At 36.7% G+C, this 13559-nt stretch overlaps 1 protein-coding gene across 3 annotated transcripts in view; it reads right to left on the bottom strand.

Moving 5' to 3' along the window:
* The window catches only part of BABAM2 (BRISC and BRCA1 A complex member 2), a 391146-nt gene that overhangs the window by 340507 nt on the left and 37080 nt on the right, over positions 1–13559 (bottom strand). For all 3 annotated transcript variants that reach the window (XM_032391489.1, XM_032391491.1, XM_032391490.1), the window contains exon 3: positions 11288–11364. In XM_032391489.1, the coding sequence (XP_032247380.1) occupies positions 11288–11364 (77 nt within the window). The remainder of the gene's footprint in view (positions 1–11287; positions 11365–13559) is intronic.

The following is a 13559-nucleotide window of genomic DNA, read 5'->3' as shown; positions in this document are numbered from 1 at the left end:
AAGACCTGTTCATGAAAAACTACAAGACACTGAAAAAAATTAAAGAAGATCTAATAATGGAGAGACTACCATTTTCATCTACTGGAACATTTGATATTAAGATGTGAGTTCTCTACAAACTGATCTTCAGATTCAATGCAATTCCAGCAGGACTTCTACAGACATCTGACAAAATGATTCTAAAATCTCTGTGGATATACTAAGGACCTAGGACAGCCAAAACAGTTTTGAAAAAGAAGTTGTAGGACTCACACTACCTAATTTAAAGACTTACTCTAAAGCTGTAGGAATTGAAGCAGTGCTACAGGCACATGAGGACAGACGATACATCAGTGGAATACAATGTAAAGTCCAGAAACAGACTCACACTTAAGCGGTTAGTTAACATATATGTGGTCAAAATTAACTCAAAATGGATCATAGACCAAAATGTCAAAGGTAAAAATATAAAACTCCTAGGAGAAAATCTTCAAGACCTTCAGATAGGCAAAGATTTCTTAAACAAAAAGCCAAAAGTATAAACTATAAAAGAAAAACTTGTTAAGCTGGACTTCATTACTATTAAAAACTTCTGCTCCTGGAAAGACATCATTAAGAAACTAAAAAGGGAAGCCATAGACTGGAAGAAAATATTGACAAAATAACAAGTAAGTTCTTTCTAGACTCTATAAATTATAGACTACCTATAACTCAACAAAAAGCCCAATAATCCAATCAAAATGTTGAGCAAAAGATGTCAACAGGCGTTTCACAACAAAAGACGGATAGCCAACAGCACATAAAAATGCAAATTAAAACCACAATGAGATACCACTACACACCCACTAGAATGGATATAATTAAAAAATAATAACTATACCCAATTTGGCAAAAATATAGAGTAACTAGACATCTCATAAATTACCAGTAGGAACATAAAACAATACAACCACTTTGGAAAACAGGTTAGCGATTACTTATAAACATACACTTAGCTTATGACACAGCAATACCACTCCTAGGAATGTACCCAAGAAAATTAAGACATATCTCCACAGAAGACATGTACAAAAATATGATAGCAGCTTTATTCATAATAGCCAAAACCTGGAAACTCAATTCCTGCAGGAATGGCAGTTTCAAGATCCAGTAAAAACTCATTTTGAGTGAATTAGATGAATGAATACAAAAAACTATGGCACATATATCCATACAATGTCATTCTGGGTGGCAGTAAAAGAAACAAAGTACTGATACAAGGAGTAATATGGACAAACCTCAAACACATCATGCTGAATGAAAGAAACCAGACACCAAAAACTTATATCATATATGATTCCATTTATATGAAGTTCTAAAACAGGGAAAAGTGTTCTATAGTTTGAGAGAGAAGGCTCAGGGATTGCAGGGATGGTGGTGGAGGAGACGGACTGATAGAGGGAATGAAATATTCTATATCTCTGGGGGATGGAAATGTTCTGTATCTTGACGATGGTTGAGTGACTCAGGTGTTTACAACTGACAGAGTGTACTGAACTGTACATTTTAAATGGGTACCTCTTACAATATGTAAATTATACCTGAATTAACATTAATACTTTAAAAAAGGAATATAAATTTTTACCTCAGAGTTACTGTGTGATTAAATGAGATCATGTATATAAATAAGCCTAACTCTGTACAAAATAAATGCTCAATAAGTTATTTTAACAAGCCTAACTCTGTACAAAATAAATGCTCAGTAAGTTATTTTAACAATTGTATCTATCAGCTATTTTTTAATAAACTATAATCAGAAGTGTTTCTAACATTCCATGAATTCCAAGAAAATAAAATGTTCTGAAATACCAGGACAAAGGAATCCTCAAAATCTAAGGGAGAGATAATGTCTAATCCACGAAATTAGCACTTCTTACTTGCCTTTCATGAGCATTTTTTAGAACATTCACTACATCAAAGGTGACCTGCCTCCCTAATTAGCCTCTAAAAATACCCTGAATGCTAGATAATAATAATCTTTAAGTAAATGAATCTTCTAAAAAGATAAAAATAAAAGTAAAATGAACTATGCTACCAAGGAAAATTATAATGCTTCTCACCATGATGCAAAATACTAAGTCCCTGGACATAGTGTCCAACTTTTTTACTTAACTCAACTGCTACAAGTCAGAGTGAAAATGGTTAACGCATACTCTCCCTGCAGGTGATCTTGGAGACCAGAAGTGCACCAGCCAAGGAGCCTCCAGAGAGAGCACATCCATTAGAGCCGGCAGATTTGTGAGTGCAAATGAAGAACCAAATATGCCACAAAAACAGTCAGGCTACTTTATGATTTCCTTGGCCCATCCTACTAGAGCCAAAATGGTATGAACAAAAGCTGAAACTGGAAAGGCAGGGTATTTGAGAAGTACAACGAGCAGATCAGTTGTGTAGGCTTTTGACTTGGATTGTTGTCAGCTGAGCTCCAACGAGGGGGGCCGGGGAGGCAGGAATGGCAGGCTGTGACAGCCTTGAACACCAGGCTGAGGGATTCAGTCACTAAAATACTGAAAGGGAGGAAGACAGGGTTAACGCAGAAAGAGTACGGAGTTAACATTTTCCAAACAGATTATTTATTTTAAACAATGTAAGAAAGAAATCACACTGCCATCCCGACAAGAGTGCCAACAGCTATAGCCACCACAGCCAGCTTTTGGATCTACTGGTTAAAATTCAAAATACAAGATACGGTAACAAACCAGAGTGCAAACTTTTTATAGATAAGATTAAATCAACAGGACCTTACTATCTTTTTCAGCTGGGGCAACATTCGCCACAACACCCCGGGTCCTTTGCGGGCTCCCACCCTGGTGTTCAGTTTCTGTGTCAGGACCCTGAGTTTCTCTACACAGTGCCCCATAAGAAAGATCTTAGAGGACAAAGGCTAGGAAAAGGGAAAAAAGAAAAAGAAAAAAAGAGCATCCTGAGTTGACAAATGCAGGTAGCTAAGACAAAGCAATAGGTGATAGATCTGAAGTGCGAGAAGCCCTGTGTGAATGTGCGCGCACACACAGAGCAGTCAAGCCACCCAAGGAGATGGGATCAAACATGGAGTTTTCAAGATCCAGTAAAACAGAAGTTCTGAAAACACTATTTGCAATTTGTCTATAAAAATCTTTGTATATGTTTGACCACTGTTTAATAAAACATCCCACTTAAATAGTAGTTCTAAGTTGATTTCATTTTATTGTAATCATTCCCCAAAACAAACAAATTTAAATTCAGTGATGTAGTATTAAAGCTTTGGAAATGAACAGCAACTTTACGATGTTCCTCTGAGGACATGGGAGGGAATGTATTATCCAAATCATAATCTTTTTTTTTTTTCACTTTTTCTTCTGGAAAAAAAAAAAAAAAAGGCTTTTCTTCTGGGAAAGTCTTTCCACTTCAAAACCTTTGGAGATAATTTTTTGGCATTACTTCTTCACTCTGTTGCAAATGGCTTTGAAATGTTCATCATTCCTCTCAAATGATAAACAACCATACTGCTTCTATTGTTAAAGACAAAAGGAAAAGGTCTATAGTTTCATTTGGAAGCTCTTTAGAAAGAATCCCTGTAACAGTGAATTGATACCTCTCTGGCTACCTGCCCAGTTCATGCTTACCTTGTGCTAAAACTGTCCCCCTATAACCATAACCCAGAACTCTTGACCAAACCCCTGGATCAAGAGTGGACACCCAGTCCAAGCTGCCAATCAGACCCTCTCTCCCAGGAATTTAGACTCAAAGACCAGAGGCTGTCTCTGGTAGCCCTAAACTGAGTCACCACACAGGGGGTTCAGCCATTTCCACTCTATGTGAGGAAAAAGAGACATCTGGGGGGGAAAGAATAAAGTGAATAAAGTGACAATAGACTATGTTGCAGGAGAAAGAGACAGACAAACAAGGGCACAGATGCTGACTGTCTGCTCTGGTGTCTACCATCCTGCTAGTCCCAGTTCCAGTCCCTCTGAGGCCTGGCTATGCTTCCTGCCCTTGGGCACCATGGAATTCATTTAATTCCTCATGAAGACAAACCAACTCTTTATGTTTCTTTCAATGGGTTTCTTATAACCAAACAGTTCCTGATTAAGAAAAAAACTGTTAGTATGAAAAACACAAATTTTAAACAAAAGATAATTTCAAATTTGAAACCAATGTTAGCAAACAGCTTGATCTACTGGCCACAAACTTGCTCAATATACTTAAAATATTTCAATAATCTCTTCATATAGTTACATAAGTAGTACCATTAAAAGAACTTGTAAAATTGAGGATACTTCAAAGTTCTGTCACTTCTTCATTAAACCTCATCATTGCCAGATCCAAAGAGTGAACATGGTTAATGCATTCCACCAACATCTATTAAACAAGCCCCTCTAAATGCCAGGCAATCAGCTAGAGATTGGAAATAAAATAGCAAAACAACCTCACTCCCTACCCTATTTATAGGGTCCACAAAAACACACACACAATAATTTCTTCAAGAGTTAAGTGCTATACAGTGACTAGGGACGCCATATTTACAAATGCATGTTTTTATGAAGTGCACTGCTCTTTCTCTGAGTTTTGTTATAACTGGTAGATTTTCACGCATTTTAGTGGCACCATCCTAGACCTTAATATGTATTTTACTTAAGGGCGCCTGGGTGGCTCAGTTGGTTAAGCAACTGCCTTCGGCTCAGGTCATGATCCTGGAGTGCCAGGATCGAGTCCCGCATCGGGCTCCCTGCTCAGCAGGGAGTCTGCTTCTCCCTCTGACCCTCCCCCCTCTCATGCTCTCTCTCTATCTCATTCTCTCTCTCAAATAAATAAATAAAATCTTTAAAAAAAAAAAAAAATATGTATTTTACTTAAATCAGTCTTGATCACTGAAGATTTACTTTTCCAATCCTGTTCAAGTAAGTACCAATTGTCTCTTCTATAATCGTGACATTCAAGGACTTCTCTTTAATTCAGACAATCTTTGATACCTTGCATGAGAATCTTACACCCAAAATTGGCAACTCTTTCACTGCCCAAGAGTTGCCTCTTCACATTAAAAGAGCTGAAGAAACAAGAACTCATTCCTAATGTACTGTAATCTTCTGGTCTTTTTCATTTCAATGACTTAATTTTGAATGTGGGTAATTCTGTAGCATCAATTCACGAATTCATGGGAGAAACATGAATTATATAAAAATTATATAAGAATTTATAAAAAACATCTCCCTTGTCTTTCATTCTCTCATTATTAACTGCACAGTGTCCCTTATTCACATAGGAAACATTTACAGAACAACTGTTTGCTAATACATAAAATATGCTGAGATACAAATTTTAATTACATGCTATTTTCATTAATCTACTTTAAGGCAAAGTGAAATGTATAAAGACAAAATTGATATAGACTCCAAATCTACAAAGTACTCTATGTCCTTCCTTTTCTCTGAATTGTTAAGAGCAGGGTTCCAGGGCGCCTGGGTGGCTCAGTCGGTTAAGCGACTGCCTTCAGCTCAGGTCATGATCCTGGAGTCCCTGGATCGAGTCCCGCATCGGGCTTCCTGCTTGGCAGGGAGTCTGCTTCTCCCTCTGACCCTCCCCCCTCTCATGTGCTCTCTCTCTCAAATAAAATAAATAAATAAATCTTTAAAAAAAAAAAAAAAAGAGCAGGGTTCCAATTGCAAATTCCCTGTATACTTCTAATAGTATACATATATTCTAAATAACTTCTAAAGACGGAATTCCTATTGGTAAAAGACTGATACAAGTAATAGAATGCCATGTTCTTTATAACACGATACTTCAACCAACAAAAATCTGAACACTAAGCTTCATTAATTGCATTCACTCCATTCCTTCAACAAATATTGAATTGAATATCTTTACTAGGCTAGGGCCTGGAAATATCATTTAACAAACAAAACAGTCTCCATCTCTAACCTCACTGAACTTAAAGTTATGAAATAAAATTACTATAAAGTCAAATACTTTGATTCAGCCTTGGTTAAAATTATAGTTGAAACCACCTACCACAAGTTTTCAATAGGATTTAATGAGAAACTTTAGATAAAGAAGTTGTTTATATAAATGGCTTTGAAACTGTAAAGCCCTGGTTTAGCCATTACCCTGTGTTTAGAAAGATAAAGGTAAAAGTTAGAAAATATTTATCTAGTAGTTACCATAGAATATAATTTAAATCAATACTTACTCAGTTTGTTACCATGAAATTAAGTCTCATTGGGTCTGTTTCCTAAATAAGGCAAAGAGCTTTTCTGTTTGCTGTGACAGTTATATTCCAAGGACTATTAAACTATATGACCTTTCTTTTTTTTTAATATTTTATTTATTTATTTGACAGAGAGAGAGATAGCAAGAGCAGGAACACAAGCAGGGGGAGTGGGAGAGGGAGAAGCAGGCTCCCCGCTGAGCAGGGAGCCCGATGCAGGGCTCGATCCCAGGACCCTGGGATCATGACCTGAACCGAAGGCAGACGCTCAACGACTGAGCCACCCAGACGCCCCAAACTATATAACCTTTCAATTACGTATGTTTGTTTTAGAAAACTACATGTGTTAAAATATTTGTTACAGAGAATAATAGTTAATTATCTAAAGATTAACATTGTATTGGTTGTAGGAGGTGGAATTCAATCACAAATACTGTGATAATTAACCACTATGACCATACTGATCTTGGATATAATATGTTTGAGGTTATAAAAATTGATGGAGTAAAAACATATGTAAAAACTGTTTGGCTTTCCCAGGTTTTCTAAAAGTAAAATGAAGGAGTTAAAAAAAGAAAAAGAAAAAGGAGTGAGTCTAACATTATTTTAAAAGCAATGCAAGATCTTAGTGTTCTCCAAGAGGAGAAAAAGATTCTTTGCAAATTCATGATTTGCCCTGATGATTTATTCTTTTACAATAAACTTGGCTGCTATAGTAAATTATCTGTTTCCATGAACTTCAAACCACGCACAGAACAAACCTATACTAATTATTGAGGTTAATAAAATATCTAAGTATTCTACATTACTACTACCATCAACACATAATGACTCAATAAACTCCTCACAGAAACATTTATTTAAAAACTGGAAACAGATTTAATTTTGAAATAATTTTAAAATAAGTACAGCTGTAAAGAAAGAAACTTGAAATAACTATAACCTAAATATTACACAAGTTAAGGAAAGTAAGATAACCTTACTGCGTAATCACTGACGTGAACAAATTTATGTGGGCAGATTCACAAAACACTAGTCCAGTAAAGATGGTTCTGCTGATCTTCACTTAAGTTTTAACTATATCAAAAGGTTTGTGCATTTGTTTTGATTTTCTTCATGTAAATTCTTCCATTTTTATACTGTCAGAGAACAGTGACTTGTGTTTCATAATTCATGTACTTGATTTATTTTTGACAATTCTATCACATTTTCAACAGCTATTAAAAAACAATTTCTATCTGCAAATTTTAAAAGGTTGGTAGTTTGGCTTCCATGGTGAAGCACTACGATACCTCAAAGTATACCACTTTTAGAGTTTAACGCATAATTTTTTTAAAGCAAGGGATTCTAACACTAAACTTAATCATATGACCAATATCCTTCAGAAGGCCTTCCTAAATAATGTCAAGAATTTCAGAAGAAAAAAAAATACTCCTTCTTCGAATTCAATGACCTTTTATAGAAATAGTGTATAATCAATTGTTTTTTCCTTTTATTTGGCGGTTGGCTATTTAAGGCTAGAATGCTAGAATCTTGACTCATCTTAATGTGGAAGAACCTCAATAGTTCATTTTTCATTCCATTATTCCAGAGCATTCTGTGGCTTAAATTAAGTCCCTAGTATATAATGATTATATTGAGCAGTAGCTTAATAGGACTTAATTAACTTATATAGTGAATGCATGTCCAAATACCATAATCATCAATGTTATAAGAGGTTTCCTGTGAAAATCGTATAGCAATCAGAAGATACAGAATATTAGTAAATGCTTTCTAACACAAACTCAAACAGCGAGTAAGATCTTTGTGAAGTTACATTATTTCTGGCTCAAGACTGTGGACTTAACCACACACATTTATTTCTTCTCCCTTGTAAGACCCATCCTTCCATTAAATGATAATGAAACAGAAAATAAGAATCCAAAACAACATTAAGTGAAGAGGAAGGGAAGAGAGTAGCAATCAGTAGAAGAGCATTTTCAACAAATTCCTAGAAGGCAGAATGCAGATAGGGGAGTAGGAACTGATGAGACAGGGCAGAGAAAGCTCTGGCTGCAATAAGTGAGCAAGAGGCTACTGATGAGGGGGAAGCCATGTGTCCTGGCAAACCCATAAAACTGTTGTCGTCCAGTGTATGGAAAGGGAAGAATGAAAAATGGGGCTAAGAATGGGGAAATTAACAAAAGGTTCCATGGGGAATAGTCTATGATACCTACCCCCCAAAAATGGCATGGTGGCCAGATGTGCATGCCCCTCCAAAAAATGTAGGGGATTTTCTAAAGGAATAGAATGATTTCAGGGAGTACCAGAACAGCTGAACTCCCTAATATTACACATAAAGGTTCCTCATACTATAACCCACACACTCAATAAGCTCAGTTCACCCATACAGAAGTCTTATCAATGTTTTATTGTCTGTCATAAATATAAGTAAACAACCAAAACCCATCTTTTTTTTTTTTTTAAGATTTTATTTATTTGAGAGAGAGCGAGCCAGAGAGAGAACACAAGCAGGGGGAGTGACAGGCTCCCCACTGAGCAGGGAGCCCACGATTGGGCTCGATCCAGAGTCCTGGGATCATGATCTGAGCTGAAAGCAGATGCTTAACCGACTGAGCCACCCAGGCACCCCAACCCATCTTTTATTTAAGGAAAGACTACAGAATAACAGAGAAGGAAAAAGATGATAAACAAAAATACAATCCCTGGAGAAAATTAAAATAATTAAGAAAACGTCTTAAAAAAAATCTATATTCTTTGAAAGCTTTCAAGACACTGTATTCATAAAATAAGAACAAGATGCTGTGAAAGAGGAACAGAGAGCAAGAGCAAGAAAGTGCTCTTGGAAACTAAGATACCTAATTATGACTATGGTAAATAAAAATCATCAGAAGCGCCCCAGGAAAGGTAGAAGAGTGGAGGAAGGAATAGAATCTAAGCAAGGTATCTGACTGTGTTCCAGCAATTATGCTTTAACCTACAAAACACAGAATTTTCAATACACAGACTCTACAAAACAAGGTCGAATCCAAAAGAATAAAACAGGCAAACCCCTCAGTGATAACAATACAGGAGTAGGCCCACATATCACTCATTCAAGCAATTTATAAACAAAGCACAGAAGATAACTCTAGCTTTAGAACAGACAGTAAGTTACAAATTTTGACACTGCAAAAGGAAAATAATACAAAAGTTGGGAGGTGAAAGAAGAGGAATGGAGGGCAGTGCGGGATCTAGTATCTTCGTCTCACAAAGTGGGGAGCCCAAAGACACTCTCTCTGGTTCATGGGAAACTAAATAAAAATATACTAACCCAGAGATTGTCCTTATATAACAACAGCGCTGTGTGCCGGGCACTTACTAAGAACGTTCTAGGGGGTTGTTCATTTAACTGTACCATATGATGCTCAAAATGATCCTTAAAAAAAGAAAGGAAAAATGTTAAAGCTACAGGGTAACCAACACAGGAACCAACTGTGGTGATAATAACTACATTAAAGGGGAGGAAAGAGAAAGATAAAGAGCGTGGTGAAAATAGGCTGATGCCTCATGTATCAGAGCAGGAAGTCAAAAGATAACAATATCTAAAATTGGTAAGTCAAGAAACAGAGGCATAAACATTTAGACATACAGCGATCATCCCCAGAAGAACTACATACTGAAACAACCAAGAACAACAAAATTTAAGTGGTTCCCTTGGGAAACAGGACTAGACTTGGGAAGATACGTAACGGAAGACTACTGCTTTCATGTGTAAAAAATTTCTGAACTTTTTACATCTTTAACCATGTGGATGATTTACTTTGATCATTTCTTTTAAATTCAGTTAATAATTTTTTCAAAAACAGTCACAATCTAGAATGTCCTACTACCTCAGGCAGGTGAAATTCTTATGTATTTTAATGGTTTCCAGAGAATGATCTAATAATGCCAGGTTCGCAAGTTAGCACGTCCTACATTTTTCACTTAATGCTGCATTTGTGATTCTACGGAAGACTAAGATGTGGCCCCTGGTGGCCTGTAATTGTAAAATACATAGTCCACAGTCTGAAAGGCACTATTTACTCATCTGTCCCCTCTTTAACATTTATGTTCTTTATTCCTCTTTTTAAGAATGGAGAGACTTCAAGACCCTGTTGACCACAAGAATAGGTTCAAGAGAGAAACTTCCTGGTGAGATCAATACTGACCAAAGCCGCCGTTACTACCACACTGGGCTAGAGCGTCAGCACTGGTTGTAACAGCAGAGAAGGGCTGATACACCTAGGCAAGCGGTGTAGACGGTGGACTGAATCCAACGGTAGGTGCTGCCTGCTCTTCATCAAGGTCACAAACCAGTGGTCCCTTCCAGTCACACCCCACACACATTTGGTTGGACCTGCACTACGTTGGCCCACACTATGTTTTTAATTTTTGAAAAAGTAGTCAGCATCCAAAACTGATGTGGATTTCCACCTGTTCTCAGTAAATCAACAGAGGCAGTCCCCTCAAGGAGGGCAGGTGTGCCCCCGTTTGCCACACCTAGCCTGCTCGCCCCATTTCTGTTACCAGTCCAGCTGTAGTAGCCATTTGCATTTCTGACCCTTGCTATAAAATAGGAAACCCGTTGACATTCCTAAACTACGCCAAGAGTCTCTGGGGTAGGACTCTTATGCTCAGGTGGCAATCGTACATCGGCGAGAACACAACAGTTCTTGGCAGCAACGGCTCCAGAGGGGGGTTAACGGGAGTGGTGCACAGCAGTCATTCCTACCTAAATGTTGTTTCTAAATAGCCAGGTATTTTAAAGCAGTGGACTCTCTCTACTGGGGTATTACATAAGATCGGCCAATGGAGGAAAAAAAATACACGAATTACCCCCAGACCTAAAAATTAAGAATTTCAGTGTATGCCTATTTGACCACAGCTTATCCCCTGCCAAGTGCCTTACTTTGAGTACAACTAGAAATGAAAGACAAACTTTTAAAAAAAAGTGGTAAATCCTAGTGATTAACACCTAACAGCTGGAAATAAAAACGGAAGCACAAAGTCTGATAACTAGCACTGTAATCTACACTTTCAATAAAATAGTCATTTACTTACATTTTAATGTCTCTCCAGCATAAGGTATGTGCAGTTTAAATCGGTCACAGTTGGGTCCAGGAGTCAATGATGTGCAGCTTTAAAGAAAGAGAAGAAAAGATTTTTTTTTTTAAAAGCCCACGTATTTATGACATTTAATAAAGTAAATAAAAAGTGATCCTTATAGATAAAAGATTAAAACACTGGCTTATAAAGAAAATAAAAGCCCTTGATGGTTATGGAGGCCAAGACAATAAGACTTGCCCTAAAACAAATAATCCATTTATCTCACAATAAAACTTATCTGCTTTCTAAGGACAAACACCAACAAAGCTTCAACTACTTCTCTCCAATAAGTGTATCTTGGCTTCTAATGTAGATGTACCGTCCAAAACAGGTCTATAGTCTTTGATGTCAAAAATTATAAAAGGAGAGTAGTTTTATGGACAGATTTTAAATACAGACCCTTAACTTTCACTCATACTAAAAAGAGTCCACTTTTTACCTCCAAAGGTAAGGTGCTTCCTCTGGATTTGGCACCCCATGACTTCCATCTACAGCAGAGCACAGTACACTGCCCTCAGTTTCAGATAAAATCCAAATGTAAAAGGAGGGTGAATTAGTCACTCAGGTCTGGGTTTGGTTTTTTTCAATCTATTACTTCACAAAGTTATACAATGTTCCTTGTTCTTTACACAGATATAGTTTAAAAGATCTCTTTCATGATCTCACAAGTCATAACTTCAATTGCATAACAGCAGTATTGGCTTCATAAATTAATATAATATTAATATGAAGTCAATAGAGGAATTTATAAGTCTACATTTCGTTTTAAAAAACGAGGTTTTGCAATTATAAAGTAAAGCAAAAAATGCTAAATTTCTTTCATAATTCCAGTACTGACTATGAGGCATCTCTGAAAAGGGTATTTTAAGGAATGGAAGCATTGTTAGAATAAATGTACCACTTCCCTAGATGGCCACTTTGAAGGCAATAGTCATTTGAAAATAAATTTAAGAAATGTTGACTCCAAGGGATGCCTGGATGGAAGTGTCTGACTCTTGATTTTGGCTCAGGTCTTGATCTCTGGGTCGTGGGTGGGCTCCGTGTGGGGCTCCATGCTCAGTGCAGAGTCCGCCTGCGATTGATTCTCCCTTTCCCTCTCCCTCTGCCCCTCTCCCCACTCATGCACCTGCACGCACATGTGCGCACTCTGTCTCTCAGGAAAAAAACAGGGACTCTAAAAAAACTAACTGAGATCTCATATTAGTTTTACCATTACTTTACCCAAAACTATCTGAACATGAAAAAGAAAAGAACCAGACGGAAAGTTTAACTCAGATGTATGTAACATAAATCACTAGGTTGATTATTCCTCTTATCTTTAGGGGACAATAAAAAACACCAGTTTACAAACTAAACAACAAAGTTGCACTAGTAATTGTAGAGTAACCTATTTCAATTTCTTATAGGTTTTATGAACACATTCTCCTTTACTGTTCAATATAAAAAATTCTTTGGGGCACATTTTATTAAAGGTACTAAAATATTTCCCTTATAGTATAATCTTTCCTAGCCCATAGCATGGCAGTTATTTGAAAACAATTATGGAAAATACATAAATTAAAGCATTACAAAATATAAAGTATGATCTAATGACAGAAATGACCTACAAGAAACACTAAGAATTTTTTCTCATATATATTCAAAGAACAATGTTTTAAAAAAATTTTTTTAATAAAAAATAAACACCATTCACAATCAAGCATCTCCTTTGGGCATGAAGATCAAATTATCTCCCTATCTTACACAGCTTAGCAACTGAAGTTATTAATAGAACAGGAAATCCTCAGGATTAATCTGATTCTAGTTTGTTTGAATAACTTGTTCTTTTTCAATGTGAAATCAGTTGTGACATTCACTGTTGGGCTATATTTTGTATTCTTTACTTTATGCTTTGAGGACTAAAAGGTGCTTTATGCTCTGCCCCTTCACCTTCCTCCCGTCCTCCCGACCTCCCATGACAGCTGGTTCCAGCCACCCTAGGGTGTTAAAAAGTACATTTCTTCATCTGAGTGATTCACTCACTGATTTTTTTTTCACTTAGGTGAAAAGATTTACTGAGCATTGTTGTATGTGTTAGGAATACAACATGGACAAGACAAACAAGATTTACCCTTCCAAGGAACTTAAATTCTGACAAGGGAAAAAGAAGCGATAAACAAGAGACAAAGGTATAAAGATGGTTCAAGACTGTTAAATGTTGTGAAGAAAATAAAACAGTGTTGCAGTG

This window comes from Phoca vitulina, unplaced genomic scaffold, assembly GCF_004348235.1.
Source record: "Phoca vitulina isolate PV1807 unplaced genomic scaffold, GSC_HSeal_1.0 scaffold63, whole genome shotgun sequence".
Classification (NCBI taxonomy): domain Eukaryota; kingdom Metazoa; phylum Chordata; class Mammalia; order Carnivora; family Phocidae; genus Phoca; species Phoca vitulina.
This window is presented reverse-complemented; position numbering and strand designations above follow the sequence as displayed.